Source organism: Dromiciops gliroides, chromosome 1 (assembly GCF_019393635.1).
Source record: "Dromiciops gliroides isolate mDroGli1 chromosome 1, mDroGli1.pri, whole genome shotgun sequence".
In the NCBI taxonomy this organism is placed as follows: Eukaryota; Metazoa; Chordata; class Mammalia; order Microbiotheria; family Microbiotheriidae; genus Dromiciops; species Dromiciops gliroides.
Window position 1 is genome coordinate 503,299,394 of NC_057861.1, and position 16,927 is coordinate 503,316,320.

Genomic DNA, 16,927 nt, shown 5'->3' on the forward strand with positions numbered 1-16,927 from the left:
ATAACTCTTTAAAATTAAAATGCAAAACACTTTACATATCTTCTCCCAGTTGAGCCTCACAATAACCTTGGTATTCCCAGGTGGCTCTGGGTACTATATCATGGGAGGTTGGAAGTATCAGAGACAAATTCTGCCAACCTGAAAATTCTACAGCGCATCATGGGATCTGGGAAGGCTTCAAGGAGAAAGTGAGTTGTGAACTGGACCTTGAGGGGTGGCAAGGATCTGAGTAGCGAGAACATTCCAGGCCTGGGCAATCTAGGACTTTTTGACATTCAAGAAAGACTCAGCTTATATTGAATTCCTCTTTACAGTGAGATGTATCACAAGGAAAGTCCCAGTCATCTCACATGTTGCTAAGTCGTTTTCCAATCTTGTCCAACTTTCCATGACCCCATTTGTAATTTTCTTAGCAGAGATACTAGAGTGATTTGTTTTTTCCTTCTGTAGCTCATTTTACAGCTGAGGAAACTGAGGCAAACAGGGTTAACTGATTTGCCCAAGGTTACACAGCTGGGAAATGTCTGAGGCCAGATTTGAATTCAAGAAGATGAGTCTTTCTGACTTCAGGCCCAGCATTCTATCCACTATACCCCTATTAAAAGTCTATGACAAGGGCAGCTAGGTGGCACAGTGGATAGAGCGTCGGCCCTGGAGTCAGGAGGACCTGAGTTCAAATCCAGCCTTAGACCCTTGACACTTACTAGCTGTGTGACCCTGGGCAAGTCACTTAACCCCAATTGCCTCACCAAAAAAAAAAAAAAGTCTATGACAGGGGTGGCTAGGTGGCGCAGTGGATAAAGCACTGGCCGGCCCTGGATTCAGGAGTTCCTGAGTTCAAATCCGGCCTCAGACACTTGACACTTACTAGCTGTGTAACCCTGGGCAAGTCACTTAACCCCCATTGCCCTGAAAAAAAAAAGAGTCTAAGACAGGGGGCAGCTAGGTGGCACAGTGGATAAAGCACTGGCCCTGGATTCAGGAGGACCTGAGTTCAAATCCAGCCTCAGACACTTGACACATACTAGCTGTGTAACCCTGGGCAAGTCACTTAACCCCCATTGCCCCACAAAAAAACAAAAACAAAAACAAAAAAGAGTCTATGACTAAGCAGCTATGTGGTACAGTGGATAAAGCACTGGCCCTGGATTCAGGAGGACCTGAGTTCAAACCCAGCCTCAGACACTTGACACATACTAGCTGTGTAACCTTGGGCAAGTCACTTAACCCCCATTGCCCCACAAAAAAACAAAAACAAAAACAAAAAAGAGTCTATGACTAAGCAGCTATGTGGTACAGTGGATAAAGCACTGGCCCTGGATTCAGGAGGACCTGAGTTCAAATCTGGCTTCAGACACTTGACACTTACTAGCTGTGTGACCCTGGGCAAGTCACTTAACCCTCATTGCCCTGCAAATATTTTTTAAAAAAGGGTCTATGACTGCTTCCCATAACCTTGACCACAAGTTACTCCTTCAAACCCCAGCCACAGATAGAGCCCTAATTTAGGGCAAACTATTATTCTATTTGTTCATTGGTATCCATCTGCCTTCTAACCTTGTTTACACTAATGGGTTAATGGAGCCCTAATCCCTGTCACTCAACTATCATTCATTAAGTGCCACAGTCTGAACCCCAACACCAGCAATAGATCAACTTGATCACAGACCAACCCCAGTCATGTTAGCTTTTTGTTTTGTTTTGTTTTGTTTTAGTGAGGCAATTGGGGTTAAGTGACTTGCCCAGGGTCACACAGCTAGTAAGTGTTAAGTGTCTGAGGCCAGATTTGAACTCAGGTACTCCTGACTCCAGGGCCAGTGCTCTATCCACTGCGCCACCTAGCTGCCCCATGTTAGCTTTTAAACACAAGGGAGGGGGCAGCTAGCTCAAGGGAGGCAAACAGGATCAAATGACTTGCTAGCAAGTGTTTGAAGTTGGATTTGAACTCAGGTCGTCTTGACTTCAGGCCCAGAGGTCTATCCACTGTGCTACCTGGTTGTTCTATGTTAAACTCTGGCCTCAGACACTTACTACCTGTGTGACCCTGGGTAAGTCACTTAACTTTTTTTTTTGTTTTTTGTTTTTTTTGCAGGGCAATGAGGGTTAAGTGACTTGCCCAGGGTCACACAGCTAGGAAGAGTCAAGTGTCTGAGGTCAGATTTGAACTCAGGTCCTGCTGAATCCAGGGCTGGTGCTTTATTCACTGCGCCACCTAGCTGCCCCCTTAACTTCTTTTTTGGCCTCGGTTTCCTCAACTGTAAAATCATGAAAACAGTACCTACCTCCCAGGGTGGTTATAAGGATCAAATGAGCTAATACTCTAGCACAGTTCCTCATACATAGTAGCTACTTTTTTTTTCTTTTCTTTTTTTTTTTATGGGGCAATGGGGTTAAGTGACTTGCCCAGGGTCACACAGCCAGTAAGTGTCAAGTGTCTGAGGCCAGATTTGAACTCAGGAACTCCTGAATCCAGGGCTGGTGCTTTATCCACTGTGCCACCTAGCCGCCCCCTGTAGTAGATACTTAATAAATACTTATTTCCTTTTTGCCTGATTAACTTGGGAAAGAGGGAATTGAGCCTAAAATACTTCTGACTGCTTTGAAAACTTGAATCCTTTCTTGGCTTTTTAAATTGCCCAAGAAAGATTAAATTACTTCCTTCCCCTCAGTCTCACTGTAAACAAAATGGTTCCCATGGTGATGGTGGTGTTATAACGTAGAGAACCCTGGATTTGGAGTTGAGACTCCTATCTCTACTACTTATTACCCAAGTGACCTTGGGCAAATCCCTTCCCCACTCTGGGATTCAGTTTACTAACCTGTAAACTAACTTCTTCCTGACTCCCTGGCAGGGCTTTTATTCGGGTAAAAATCCCTTTCCTTCCTTTGCTTGCATCTCAGTCTGGGGCACTGTCTGTTATCATTTTGTATAAAAGTTGGAGAGGGGAATAAAAGTGGAGGGAAAGAGGATAATGGCTGAGGATCTACCTGATGTTAAAAGATGAGCCAATAAACACCTGAGCATGGTGTGTGTGTGTGTGTGTGTGTGTGTGTGTGTGTGTGTGTGTGTGTGTGTGTGAACTGGATGCCCTTTGGGAATAATCACTTTCCTGTGGTCCCCAGGAAAAGATGGCACTTCTTCCCCACCCTACATCACCCTAATGTAATCTAGAAGAGTTCAGCCTGTAGTATATTTCACTGTTCAGCGCTGTGACTGACCATAGAGAATCTTAGGTTTAAAAAAATTATTCAGACCCTAATTCAATCTCTCACCTAGTGCAGGGACCCCCTTTATGGTTTCCCTGGCAGTCGATCACCTATACTTAGCCCCTGCTGCCATACTTTCAAAGTGGACATGGTCTTCTCTCCCTCTAGAAACTGCTTTTCCTATTGTTGAACAGCTCTCAGAAGCTTTTTCCTTTAATTGACACAAATAAGGGGCGGGGAGGGGTTATTTCAAGGTGGATGCCCATCCTGAGGTCTGAAAATAATGGGCAAAATGGGTGCATGAATGGCCTGGGAGCATCAGATTTTGCTCTTTCATCTTTGGCAAAAGGTGGAATGTCATCTGTCCCCAAACCAGGAGTTCTTCTGACTTCTTTACCAAGGTGACCCCCTCAATGGGTACCTCCCTCCCCCCATTCATTGCTTTTTCTTTTTCCCAGGGTCACACAGCTAGTAAGTGTCAAGGGTCTGAGGCTGGATCTGAACTCAGGTCCTCCTGAGTCCAGGGCCGGTGCTTTATCTACTGTGCCACCTAGCTGCCCCCTCCATTCATTGCTTTTTAGCTTCCTTTTGTGTGTTGTTTGTCCCCATTAGATTGTATGCTCCTTGGGGGCAAGGTTTTTTTTTTTTTGTATTTGTATCCCCAGCACTTAGTGGGCATTTAATCAATATCTATTGATTAACAGAGCTTGTTTGATAAATATACACTATTTGATAAGGACCAGAGAGTGGGGAGGTGGGTGCAAATGATGGTGGAAACCAACAAAAAGCCTCATTCAGTGAGATAAGACTCAACCCAAGTCATTAGGTGTTGACTAAAGCCTTCTGTCAAGTGACAGAAGGGGGCAAACATCGAAGGTTTGGGAAGGGTAAAGGACAGGAGGACCCCAGGTTGGGTTTGAGAGACAGTGGTTTCCTCTACACCCTGGAAGTTCTGTACTCGTCTTTGGCTTTGGCCCAAACATTAGGCTGGAAGACTTCACCTATCACCTTTGTTATTGTCAGCTAGATCCTGGCACAGAATTATCCGCTCATGGAACAATTCCTAAAGGCTTCCATTCTCTGTGCTGGGGGGTGGGGGTGTAAAATGTCAGGGGAGCTCTTCACCACTTTCCTGCACTGCCTCACCTAGCCCTGGTAGCAGAGGCATCTCACCTCGGTCTCCTGTCTAGTGGAACCAGACTCAGCCAATCATTGCCTATAGATCCTCAAACCATTCTAGGCCTGACTTGTCTGTGGGGGGACTCATCATTTGGCCAGAGGGTATCCAGGATTTTCATGCAGTGCAAGATGTATCCAAATCTGTCCCACCCACAATGCAGCCAGTCTTCCAGTGGCTTGAGAGCTTTGGTTTAGTGGAGGTAGTAAGGTAGTAGTTCTAGAAACACCCCTGATTCTGTGTGTGTGTGTGTGTGTGTGTGTGTGTAGGGGTTTCCCCTAGCAACACAGTCTTGCCTCTCCTGGCCTACCTTTCCCCAAGACATATATTACTCAGCAGGGTTTTACCCTGTGCCTGCTGGTTATTCAAGACACCAAGAATCCCCACTCTTACTTTATTAACGGATGGAAAGATGAATGGAGACGTAGATATGAATTAGGCTATTTATTATTGAGTTGGGAAGTTGGGGGGGGGGGAGTAGTGAGGGCATGTACCCAGTGGTGAATCCTCCCCACCTCCCAGGCAGCAGTTTCATAAGGCACCTTATGTGATCACCCCCAGCCCCTGGGGGGTGGGGAGGGACTGGAGCTGAGTACCCAGGTGGTCACCAAACATTTTGCTTGAAATTATCCAACACATGAAGTAGGGGCCAGAGCTTGGCTTCCAGCAATGCAGTCAGTCAGAATCCCTCCTTTACCCATTCTCCAACACAAATCCTGCTGGCATTTATTTATTCTTCTTTGACTTCAGCGCTTTTTGCCGGTAGATCTCCTCAGTGAAAGGCCTGTATAGATTTTGGCGGGGCGGGGAGGGGAATGGAGGAAGAGGGAAGGAAGGTTTGGAGAAGAGAGGGCAGAGATGAGAAAAAAATTATCAGCCAATTGTTTTTCAAGATCTTCTCTTCTCTCTCTTCCCAGCACCAAGGTTTGGGGAACAATTGCTCTCAGATCACCCAGATACTAGTAGTGCAGTAGGCAACAAAGCCTTCTTATCCAGATGGCCTAACTAAGCCAGAGCCCTCCAGTCTCAGGAACCAGGAGTTGCAGACTGTTTCCTCATGGAACGGAGGATCTCACAGGCCAAGGGCTTGCTTGCCTCAGGATCCAAACACTCCACTTTGTATTTGTCCACTTGTTTTCTTACTCGTCCTCTATTTGGGCATAGGGGTCTGATGCAGTCATTCGGCCGAGGAGATCCCAGTTTCCTGGAAGCCTTATCTGCCCTTTCTAATCCTTTTCTTTGCCACCAATTTGGGGGATGATACAAAACACTGGTAAAGGGGGAACATAATAACAAATTTTTTTTGAATGATCCCCCACAGCCTGCGGGATTATGCCCAAATTCTTTAGAATGACCCTCCCGGATAAGGTCCCCGAAATCTACCTTTGTGGCCACATTTCACATTATTCACCTCACCTGCAGACACTCTGCGTGTCCTGACTTGCTCAGGATGTTCTCTTTCCCTGGAATATCCTCACCCTGCATCTCTATTTACTGAAATCCCATCTCTCCTTCCAAGGTCCAACTCAGATCCCACGTCCTGTGGGGAGGCTTCCCCAGGCATGCATTGAGGAAGGAGAGTCTGCTGGATTTGGAGTGCTGACTCTGCTACTTATCTGACTTAGAAAAATCACTTGCCCAGTTTTCTCATCTGTGAAATGAGGAGGCCGGACGCCATGAGCTAAGAACTGAAGTTCTTTCCAGGTCAGAAGTCTTTGCAGACCTTTAAGTACTTACTGCATATGTGCTACTTAATGTGGCATTAGCACATTTTAGTAACTTTATTAGTTACTTGTGTCCATGTCTTGGTTCCCTTATAAAAAGCTAAGTTCTTTAAGACAGGAACACTGTCTTATACATCTCTAAATCTCCCTCAGGATCTGATGCAGGGTTTATACTTAGGCTTCAATAGTATTTTTAATACGTTTTAATATTTGCTTCTATGTCATAGTCATTTCATGCTTGTCTCCATTTTGAAACTTCCTTTGTGACAAGGAAAAACAATTAAGTAAAAATATCTGATTCATCCTCCATTTTTTTTTTTTTAGTGAGGCAATTGGGGTTAAGTGACTTGCCCAGGGTCACACAGCTAGTAAGTGTTAAGTGTCTGAGGCCGGATTTGAACTCAGGTCCTCCTGAATCCAGGACCAGTGCTCTATCCACTGCATTACCTAGCTGCCCCTCATCCTCCGTTTTTAAAGAAGATCAATGATATCATAAGTGATATCTTGACAGATGCATGAATTGGATTTAAGTGAGGAAGAGCTGAGCAAAGTCATCAGCCCCACTCTCTTCCAGGAGTCACTGAAGTCAGAAGCAGAACAAAGTTCAAGACACCAGGATGAGGTGGATGACCTTGGCATCTTGGATGTCTGACCCAAGCTCTAAGGGACTCCATGGTGTTTGCTTTTAGCTGCCTTCATGGCCACTGGAACAAACTGTTCTCATCTCTCCATTTTGTAGGGAAAAGCGTTCACATGCCTGGATAGACCCTCCCCAACCCCCCTTGCCACATACACACACACATTAACCAACAGATTTGAGACCTGCTGATATGATTTTACCAGGGTGTGGCCATTGTGCATGCTATAGCTTTTTGGAACTACATATCAGATATAGTGACAACAGCCAACAAGTATACAGTATTCAGTCCTAGTAGTCCCCCACCTCTCTGTAGTAAGAAAGTATATTTCATTATTTGTTCCTTGAGATCATTGTTGGTTTTTCAATTATGCATGGTTTGACTTCCTTTTAGTGATCATTTTTATTTACAATGTTGTAGTCACTGTGAATATTCTCATTATTTGGCTTATTTGTTTTTATTTAGAAATCTTTTTCCTTTTTTTTACTTTTTTAAAATTAATTTTTTTTATTTAGAATTTTCCCTAAGTTACATGTAAAAAAACAACAATTTTTTTCACGTTGATTTTTTGTTTGTTTTTGCAGGGCAATCAGAGTTAAGTGACTTGCCCAGGGTCACACAGCTAGTAAGTGTCAAGTGGCTGAGGCTGGATTTGAACTCAGGTCCTCCTGACTCCAGGGCCAGTGCCCTATCCACTGCGCCACCTAGCTGCCCCTTATTTTTCTTGCAGAATTCCAAATTCAAGTCCAGAATAAGTAATTGGCTCATTCCACCTACAGTGGAGAATTTTACTTTCTTCCTATTGTCTCATCTCTTCAACAGTGACCACTGTCATTTTTGTCAACTGGTCGTTAGCTACAGAGGTTCTTTTAATCTGCATTTCTATTACCTATTAGTCACTTGGGAGCATGTTTTCATGTTGTCATTTATAATTGGCAATTCTTTTGAAAACTGTTTATGGAATGACTGTCCATGTATATTTTGCATCAGACTTTAGGATATCTGATGCAGGTGGTTTCTTATCCAAGTACTAACCAGACCCAATCCTACTTAGCTTCTGCTCAGCCAAGATCTGGTACATTCAGGCTGGTATGGCCATAGACCATTTTCTATTTAGCTAACATAATCCCTTTTAGCTTACTGTATCACAATGGTATAAGGCAGTGATGCCAAACCCAAATAGAAAATGGGGGCTACTTAGCCATATCGACAGATTCCTGAGGGCTGCATATTGATTTAGAAAATCACACATGAATAATACCTATGTTTTACTGTAATTTTATGTTATTCTGTTCAATATTTCCCATTGCATTTTTACATTTTATCCCCTTTTTTGGGGCAAGGCAATGAGGGTTAAGTGACTTGCCCAGGGTCACACAGCTAGTAAGTGTCAAGTGTCCTGATGCCAGATTTGAACTCAGGTCCTCCTGAATCAGGGCCAGTGCTTTATCCACTGCACCACCTAGCTGCCCCTCCAATTGCATTTTAATTTGGTTCCAGTGCCATTGGGAGTGTGGCTTTGATGGGGCTGCAGGCCGTTTGTTTTAATACTTATCTGTAAGGTGTTCATGTAAACCTAATTTCTGCCAAATTGTTTCCAGTTTCTCAGCAGTTCTCATAAAAATAGAGAGCCCCTTCCCCCAATAACTTATCTTCCTCGGTTTATCAAATATTGGGCTACTCTCTCCCCATTGCTATGACTCTTGCTTAATTAAATAATCTAGTTCACTGATCTACTTTTGTTTTTTTTCTAACCCAACTAGTTTTGATGATTACTGCTTTATAATTTAATTTCAAGTCTAGTAATAACTATGCCCTCTTCGTTCATACTTTTTTCTAATTATCTCCCTTGAGATTCTAGGCCTTTTGTTCTTCTCAGTAAATTATTATTTTACCTTTTCATCCATCCTCAAACTTTCCATAACACCTCCTTCCTCAACTCTCTCAGCTATATACAAGTTGTCTGCATGTTGTCTCCCCCATTAGACTTTGGAGCTTCTTGAGAGCAGAGACTGTGTTTGTCTTTCTTTATATCCCCCATGCTTAGCACAGTGGTTGGGACGTAGAAGGTGTTAAATAAATGCTTTTTGACTTAATTTGTCTAGTTCTAAAAAAAGCATTCCCACAGTAATCCAATTGGTATAGCGCTAAGCCTGTAAATTAAAGTAGTATTGTCATAATTATAATAATAATAATTATTATTATTGGTGAGGCAATTGGGGTTAAGTGACTTGCCCAGAGTCACATGGCTAGTAAGTGTCAAGTGTCTGAGGCCAGATTTGAACTCAGTTCCTCCTGAAGGCTGGTGCTTTATCTACTGTGCTACCTAGCTGCCCCCTGTTATATTTATTATATTGGCATGGCCCAACTGTAAGTGGTGAATATCTTTCCAATTATCTAATTATTTAAGTCTCTATTTGTGTCAAGTACTTTGCTTTGCTGTTGTATTTATATAATTTTTCAGTGTCTCTAAGTTAACTCCTATATATTTTATATATATTTTGTAGTTATTTTGAATGGAATTTTCTCTTTTAAAATTTCATTTTTTCTTCTTTCTTTCTTTTTTTTAGTACTGTAGAGAAAGCCGCTGTTTTTTATGTATTTATTTTGTCTTTGCTACCTTGCTATATTAATTAATCATCCAATTTAGGGCGGTCTTGGGATGATAGTTTTTTTTTTTACAGGCATATTATCACACTTTTGAAAACAGTTTTATGTTCTCTTTGGGAGTTATCTATACCTTCAACTTGTCTTATTGCTACAAGTAACATTTCTCTAATTCTGTCAAATAATGGGGAAAGGGTGCTGTTTTTCCAGTTTAATATTATCTTAGTTTTCTAGAGGCACTCATATATTCTTTAAATCTTCTTTAAAAAATTGATTCCACTAGGTCTCCTTCTGCCTCTGCATTTTTGCATTCCAATTCTGCCAGACACTCTACAGATAATTACTCTTGGATTAGACTTGCTAATTTTTTTCCTTTAGGGTTCGAATTCCTTATTTCTCTGCTCTTTTTGCTTAATTCTGATTGCTCTTTCCAGCCATCCTTGAATTGTGCCGTTGTTGTTACTGAGGCCTTGCAGAGTTTGGGGTGGCATCTTCACTTTCCTTTGCAGACTGGGTTTTTTCTCCTGAAAGCTTCCCCCGCCCCCTTTTCAACCAACTTTTGTCATTCTTCATCAGTCTGTCTATTTTGCTACTTTGTCCTGGCTAAAAAGTTGCTTTTTGCCAATCTTTGTCCATCCCCAGGTCTGGCACTGGCCCTCGCTGCCTGTTCTTTCAGACTAGCAACGTTGGAAGAGGCTGAGCAGGCGGGACACTGCTATACAATGTAGGAAGGCTTGCTCTAAGCCTTTACTGTGCTACCATTCTCTCTGCAGTTGACTTTCTGGGCTGGTTGTAAAAGGATCAGAAGAGGGGGCAGCTAGGTGGCACAATGGATAGAGCACTGGCCCTGGATTCAGGAGGACCTGAGTTCAAATCTGGCCTCAGACACTTAACACTTACTAGCTGTGTGACCCTGGGCAAGTCACTTAACCCCAATTGCCTCACTTTAAAAAAAAAAAAAGATCAGAAGAGAGTCTCCAAGAATAGAAGGTAGAGAAGTGTTCTAAGAAACCTTGGACTTGGGTCTCTTCACCTCTCTCCCTCCCTCATCTGGCCTCCTGTTTCTTCCCATCCCATATTAATTAATTCTAATCAGTGCCACATTGGTGGTGTCTCCCTTCCTCCACTCTCTTGTCCCCCAGGCTCCTCAGTTGTGCCCCCTTTTCCTTCTCTTTGAACCATTCATTGAGCTCTTCTGATTCATGGCCTTTAACTCATCCTGGCAGAAGGAAATGCTCTGCTAAAGGGTTAACTCCCAAAGTCTGGTGGATAAAACTGTTTAGTCATTCAGGTCATATGGCTGTCCCAGGCCAGTATATTGACAGTAATGGGGGAATGAAGGGAAGTCAGTGAACAAGGGGACCGATACCCACTTTGGCTATGGGGATCCCTAGTAGATTGCCAAAAGAACTGAAAGATTCTGCCTAAAATTGTCACAGCCACAGGGCAAATTGTCACAGTCAGAGGGTTTGGCCTAAGCTCCAATGCTGGGGGGTGGGACAGAAGGGAGTTGGGAAGAGTGGGGGTAAAAGTGATGAAAACCATAAGAGTTACAGTCTTCAGGGATTTGGGGTCGTTTTCTTGTCATTGCTGAGTTTGCTGCATTTTGGGTCTCATACTATTTAGTTTGCCAAAATGGACATCTTTCCAGGATTTTTTTGCCCACCTGATCCTAGGTCCCAGTTTCTTTTCTTTTTTTTTTTTAATGGGGCAATGGGGATTAAGTGACTTGCCCAGGGTCACACAGCGAGTAAGTGTCAAGTGTCTGAGGCCAGATTTGAACTTAGGTACTCCTGAATCCAGGGCCGGTGCTTTATCCACTGTGCCACCTAGCCGCCCCCGCTAGGTCCCAGTTTCTAATGACATTTTTGCAAAGGGACCAACTCTTTTGATATGGACTCTGGGATAAGGGTGTCCTTCTTCCATGAGGTTCCAAGGTCTGGAGGTGTCAGTGGGACTGGTCAGTACAAACCATTTCTCTTTGCCTTCTTCTCTGCTGGGATAGGGTCATGGACTAAGGGAAATCAGAGGAGAGTCCCAGGACTGGTAAGAACTCCCTTCCATGTTGGATTTAGAGTCTATTCTGTGTATCTGTGATTATCTGACTTGTAAACTGTCCATATTCTCATGGTTCTCATTGCCTAAAGTTTCCCATTGACTGGAAGTAAAGCAATGTGCCCTGCACATAGGAAGATTGGATTGAGTAGTTTGCTGGTAGAATGATGGGAGAAAGAGATGTAGGGGGGTTAAGGGAGGTAGAGAAAGGCAGGGAGAGTTCACTCCTGAGATGACACCTAAATAACAAAGCCTTCACCCAAAGGCAGGAGAGAAGCCAGATATGTAGACAGCTGTGTCCTGCCCCAGGCAGATACTAAATCCCCTTCTTCACCACCAGTAAAAATGCAGTTATCAGTGATACTGACTGCAGTTAATGAATCTATTGAGGGCACCCCAAAGGTCAGGCTTGTTCCCTGGGCCATGAGTAAGTTCCCCAACTGTCCTCCTTAGAGGAAGAACCACTCATTCCTCTCTGAGTCAGGAACTAAAAGTGGGCCAGTGTTCTGTCTTGTCTCCCTCCTTCTCCCCTCCTCCTTAGGCCAGCATCCCAGACCATGTTATGTGATCTATGTTTTTTCACACTAAGATTCCATGTTTCAAAGCTACTTACTCTTCATACACAATGGCGACTGTGTAGGTGAGAGCCACAATGACTGTCAGCAGGAGGCCTGTAGGGCTGGCATTCCTGGAAAAGAGAGATGGGGGAGAGGAAGAGGGAAGGGACAGGGGGAGGAAGAGAAGGGGAGGAGAGGAGAGAGAATGCTTGAGTAAATACTGGCATAAAATTCTAGACCTGCCTCTGACTCTAAGTAGCTACATAACTTTGAATGGGGGGGGGGGGGGGGCAGCCTAGGAGCGCAGTGGATAGAGCACTGGCCCTGGAGTCAGGAGAACCTGAGTTCAAATCTGGCCTCAGACATTTGACACTTACCAGCTATGTGACCCTAGGCAAGTCACTTAACCCCAATTGCCTCACTAAAAAACAAACAAAAAACCACTTTGAATGGATCACACTGCTCTAGGCCTCAGTTTCCACACGTATAAAATGAAAGAATCAGATGAGATGGTCTTTAAGACCACCTAAGGTTCCTCATAATTCTGATGGTCCATGATTTCTATATGTCATTTTTAAAGCATGTGAATTTAGGGTAAAGGAGGCTCCTCCCCACCCTCCTCTTTTTAGGAAGCAAGCTACCTTGTTTTTATTATTTTGATTTCACCATAGACATTTACCTTAAAAAATGAAAGAAAAATAACTTTTGTGGCTTTCTTCACTCTGAGGCAGTCTTATTACACCCTAAAATCACTGGCTTTGAGAGCTGGAAGGGAACTCAAGGATTGTAAAAGAAGAAACAGCTCAGAGGGAAGTCATTCAGCCACGTTAAGTAAGGGGTAGAGCTGGATTAAAAGCAGGGTCTTTTGATTCCAAATTCAATGCTCCCTTCCCAATGCTACCTCCTCACACTTGATTCATATCCATAGAGTTCATATGTATTCTGTGACACTGGAGGAGATCTGAGAGGTAGCAGATCATATGATAGGTTTTGGTGCTGGACAGGACCTTGGACCTTGCCCATCTAGTCCAACCCTCTTTTTTTGTTTGTTTGTTTGTTTGTTTGTTTTTTAGTGAGGCAGTTGGGGTTAAGTGACTTGCCCAGGGTCACACAGCTAGTAAGTATTAAGTGTCTGAGGCCGGATTTGAACCCAGGTACTCCTGACTCCAGGGCCGGTGCTCTATCCACTGCGCCACCTAGCTGCCCCCCAACCCTCTTTTTACAGATGAGGAAACTGAAGCCCAGAGAGGTTAAGTGATTTGTCCAGAGTCATGCACTAATAAGCATCAGGGGTTCGATCCCAAGTCCTCAGTACAGCCAGTGATATTTCCACTGTACCTGGATTGCCTCCAAGACGGCTTTCTCACATTCATAACAAGGATGGGGGCAGGGGGGACCTCAGACTCAGAGGCTGAGAGGTTCATCTCTTCTCTAGGTAAATCACTGACAACTTTTGGCTACTGGTCACTGAGAGGCAGATAGGCTGCAGGTTGAGAGGAAAAAAACACTAAATCTGAACATAATAAAAATGTGAGGTGGTATTATTATTGTTGTTGTTGTTGTTATCCTCCCTTGCCAAACTGCTTAGGCTATGGATGACTGGACCACCATGAACTTGCCCAATCTCCTACACTAAATAAGGCCAGTTCAGATTAGTACATAGAGCCAGAAATGTGGAGTAGTTTTCTTTTCTTTTTTTTTCTCCATAAAAATATTTTATTATTTTCCAGTTTCACATAGAGATAGTTTTCAACATTTGTTTTTATAAGATTTCTAGTTTCAAATTTTTCCCCCTCCCTTCCCCCTCCCCCAAGACAGGAAGCAATCCAATATAGGTTATATATGTACAATCACATTAAACATAGTTCTGCATTAGTCATGCTATGTAAGAAGAATCAGAGCAAAAAGGAAAAACCTCAAAAAAGAAAAACAGAAAAAAATAGACATAGTATGGTTCAGTCTGCATCTAGATTCCATAGTTCTTTTTTTCTGGATTTGGAGAGCATTTTCCATCATGAGTCCTTTGGAACTATCATGGACCATTGTATTGTTGAGAAGAGTCAAGTCAATCACAGTTGATCAACACACAATGTTGTTGATACTGTGTACAATGTTCTCCTGGTTCCACTCAGCATCAGTTCATGTAAGTCCTTCCAGGTTTCTCTGAAATCTGCCTGCTCATTGTTTCTTACAGCACAATAGTATTCCATTACATTCAACTTGTTCAGCCATTCCCCAATTGATGGGCATCCCCTCAATTTCCAATTCCTTGCCACCACAAAAAGAGCAGCTATAAATATTTTTGTACATGCGGGTCCTTTTCCCTTTTTTTATGATCTCTTTGGGAAAAAGACCAAGTAGTGATATTGCTGGGTCGAAGGGTATGCACAGCTTTATAGCCCTTTGGGCATAGTTCCAAATTGCTCTATGGAATAGTTTTCTAAATAGATCTTAAGTTCTTTGAAGGCAGGGACTGTGACTGACATTTTTGATGTTTTTGCATTTATAAAGCACAGAACTTTGCATACAGTAAGTGATCTATAAATGTTTATTGGTGGTGATCATTGCACTTGATTTAGTCCCAGTATATTCCCTCAGTCTACCACAAGTAACACCTGTGTACCTGAGAGTTCTCTGGTACCCAATGTCTGAAGTTCAGGCATGACAGGAGTGAGTCAAAAAGAAAATAAGATACTTATCTTCTACTGTATATCTTGTACCTATTTACTAAAATATTTTTATTCTTTCATTTATTCATTGACCTCATTGTGTGCCCAACCTTGTGCTATCATAGGGAATATGAGAGAAGAAAATGACATGGTTCTTGACCTCAGAAAATTTAATCATAATTCATTCATTCATCGATCCTACTAATCTTACTAATGTACTAGACACTATGCTAATTGAAAGGAATACAAAGAAAAAAATGAAGTGGTTGCTACCCTCAAGGAATTTACTTTCTATTGCAGAAAAACAACATGTAGACAGCCTCTCTGAGAGCTGTTCATGTCTAACAGAGGGGAAAAAAGTGCAATAAAATTAAACACACACACACACACACACACACGCACACATACACACACACACACACATACACACACCTCTGACATTACATGCAGTGTTACAAACCCACTTTAAAAAAAATGGAGAAAAGTAGCTTCTCATTGAGGCCAAGCTTGGTTACTATCATTTCAGAGCATTCCATTTCTATTGTTTTACTGTTGTCATTCTTTCTGCTTATGCTGGTATAGTCATTGTTTTCCTGGATGTTTGTTTTGCAAAAAATTGATAGTGTTTTCTTTCTCATTTTGGGAGAATAATTTGCACAGCATAATCATCCATTGTTCTTTAAAAGGTTGATAAAATTTTCTTGTAAATTCATCTGAACCAGTGTTCCTCGCTGCCTTTGGTAGTTCCTTTATAAAACTAGTTCAATTTGTTTTTCTTAAATTGGATTATTTTAAGATCTGTCTACTTAGGGGCAGCTAGGTGGCACAGTAGATAGAGCACCGCCAGCCTCAGACACTTAACACTTACTAGCTGTGTGACCCTGGGCAAGTCACTTAACCCCAATTGCCTCACTAAAAAAAAAATAAAAAAATAAAAAAAAATAAAAAGATCTGTCTACTTAGTATTAATTTGGACATTCTCTCTCTCATATTCATATTATATATATGTATATATAGTGTGGGGGGATGACAATGAGGGTTAAGTGACTTGCCCAGGGTCAAGTGTTTGAGTCTGGATTTGAACTCTGGTCCTCCTGAATCCAGGGTTGGTGCTTTATCTACTCCACCACCTAGTTGCCCCCCGGGCATTCTATATTTTTATAGAAAAATCCCTATTGCTATTGAAGATACCACCCTGGCCTCAGTCATCCAGGACTTGCAACTCAGGAGATGTATCTCCTTGACTCCTCACTTGCCCTCAGCCCACTCTATCCAATTTGTTGATGAGTCTCGTTGACACTTCAGTCTCTCTCATAAAATGGCTCCTTATCTCCTCTGAACTGCCACGCCCTAGAATAGACTCTTATCATCTCATGCCTAGATGATTGTAATAGCCTGCTAGTCAGTCTCCTGGATCTAAGTTTCTCCACTCAGCTGTCAGAGTAATTTTTCTAAAGGTGTAAGCATAACAGCGTCAGCCTCCCTACCCAATAAATTCCAGGGGCTCCCTATCACCTCTAGGATCAATTAGAAAAGGCTCTTCATAAAGTGTCTCCCTTCTAATCTTCTTATACCATAACCCCCCACCCCAGCTAACCACCCCATGTCCTCTTTGATCCAGGGACACTGGCTGCCTTGAACTACAGACATTTCCTCTCTCCCCATGCCTGGAATGCTCTCTCTCCTCCCCTCTGTCTCTTGGATTCTCTGGCTTCACCTTCTGCAAGAAGCCTTTCCTTGTCCCCCCCACACCCCTTAATGCTAACTAAGTACCTTCCTTCTGAGGCACTTAATTTACTCTCTGTGCCTTACTATCTGCTTATCCTCTGCAGGTTCTTTCTCCTCCTCCAATTTATCCTCTGTATAGCTTGTTCTCCCACACTTGGTTTGCATATTTTCTCTCCTATTGTGAGACTGTGAACTGTGATAGGGATTGTTTTTTGCTTTCTCTTTATCCCCAGAGTTTAGCACAGAGCCAAGCATATATTCCATGCCTAATAAAGGCTTGTTAATTGTTGCTCAACTGCTCTATCAAACTATGTATATTTTGATAATGATTTTTATTTCTGTTTGTTGTGATTTTACTTTGTTCATTTTTTATTTTGCAAAATTGATTTTCCTCTCTCATACGTCAGGTTGGCTGACATTTTATGGATGTTGCTTAATCTTTTCAAAGAATCAGCTTTCAGTTTTTATCAGTCTTGTGTTTTCTGATTTGTCTCCCTAAAAAAAAAAGGGCATTTACAATTTGCTTTGATTTTCAAGATTTCTCTTATTTTGTGCATTTTGGGGT

The 16,927-nt window shown here is 42.6% G+C and overlaps 1 protein-coding gene across 1 annotated transcript in view; it reads right to left on the bottom strand.

Annotated features, from left to right (window-relative positions):
* Window positions 1-4,813: 4,813 nt before the first annotated feature.
* The window catches only part of PEMT (phosphatidylethanolamine N-methyltransferase), an 89,523-nt gene continuing 77,409 nt past the window's right edge, over window positions 4,814-16,927 (bottom strand). Inside the window, exons 4-5 of the mRNA XM_043981980.1 lie at window positions 12,022-12,096; window positions 4,814-5,168 (exon numbers count right to left, since the gene is read on the bottom strand). Of these exons, the coding sequence (XP_043837915.1) occupies window positions 5,111-5,168; window positions 12,022-12,096 (133 nt within the window). The 3' untranslated portion in view covers window positions 4,814-5,110. The remainder of the gene's footprint in view (window positions 5,169-12,021; window positions 12,097-16,927) is intronic.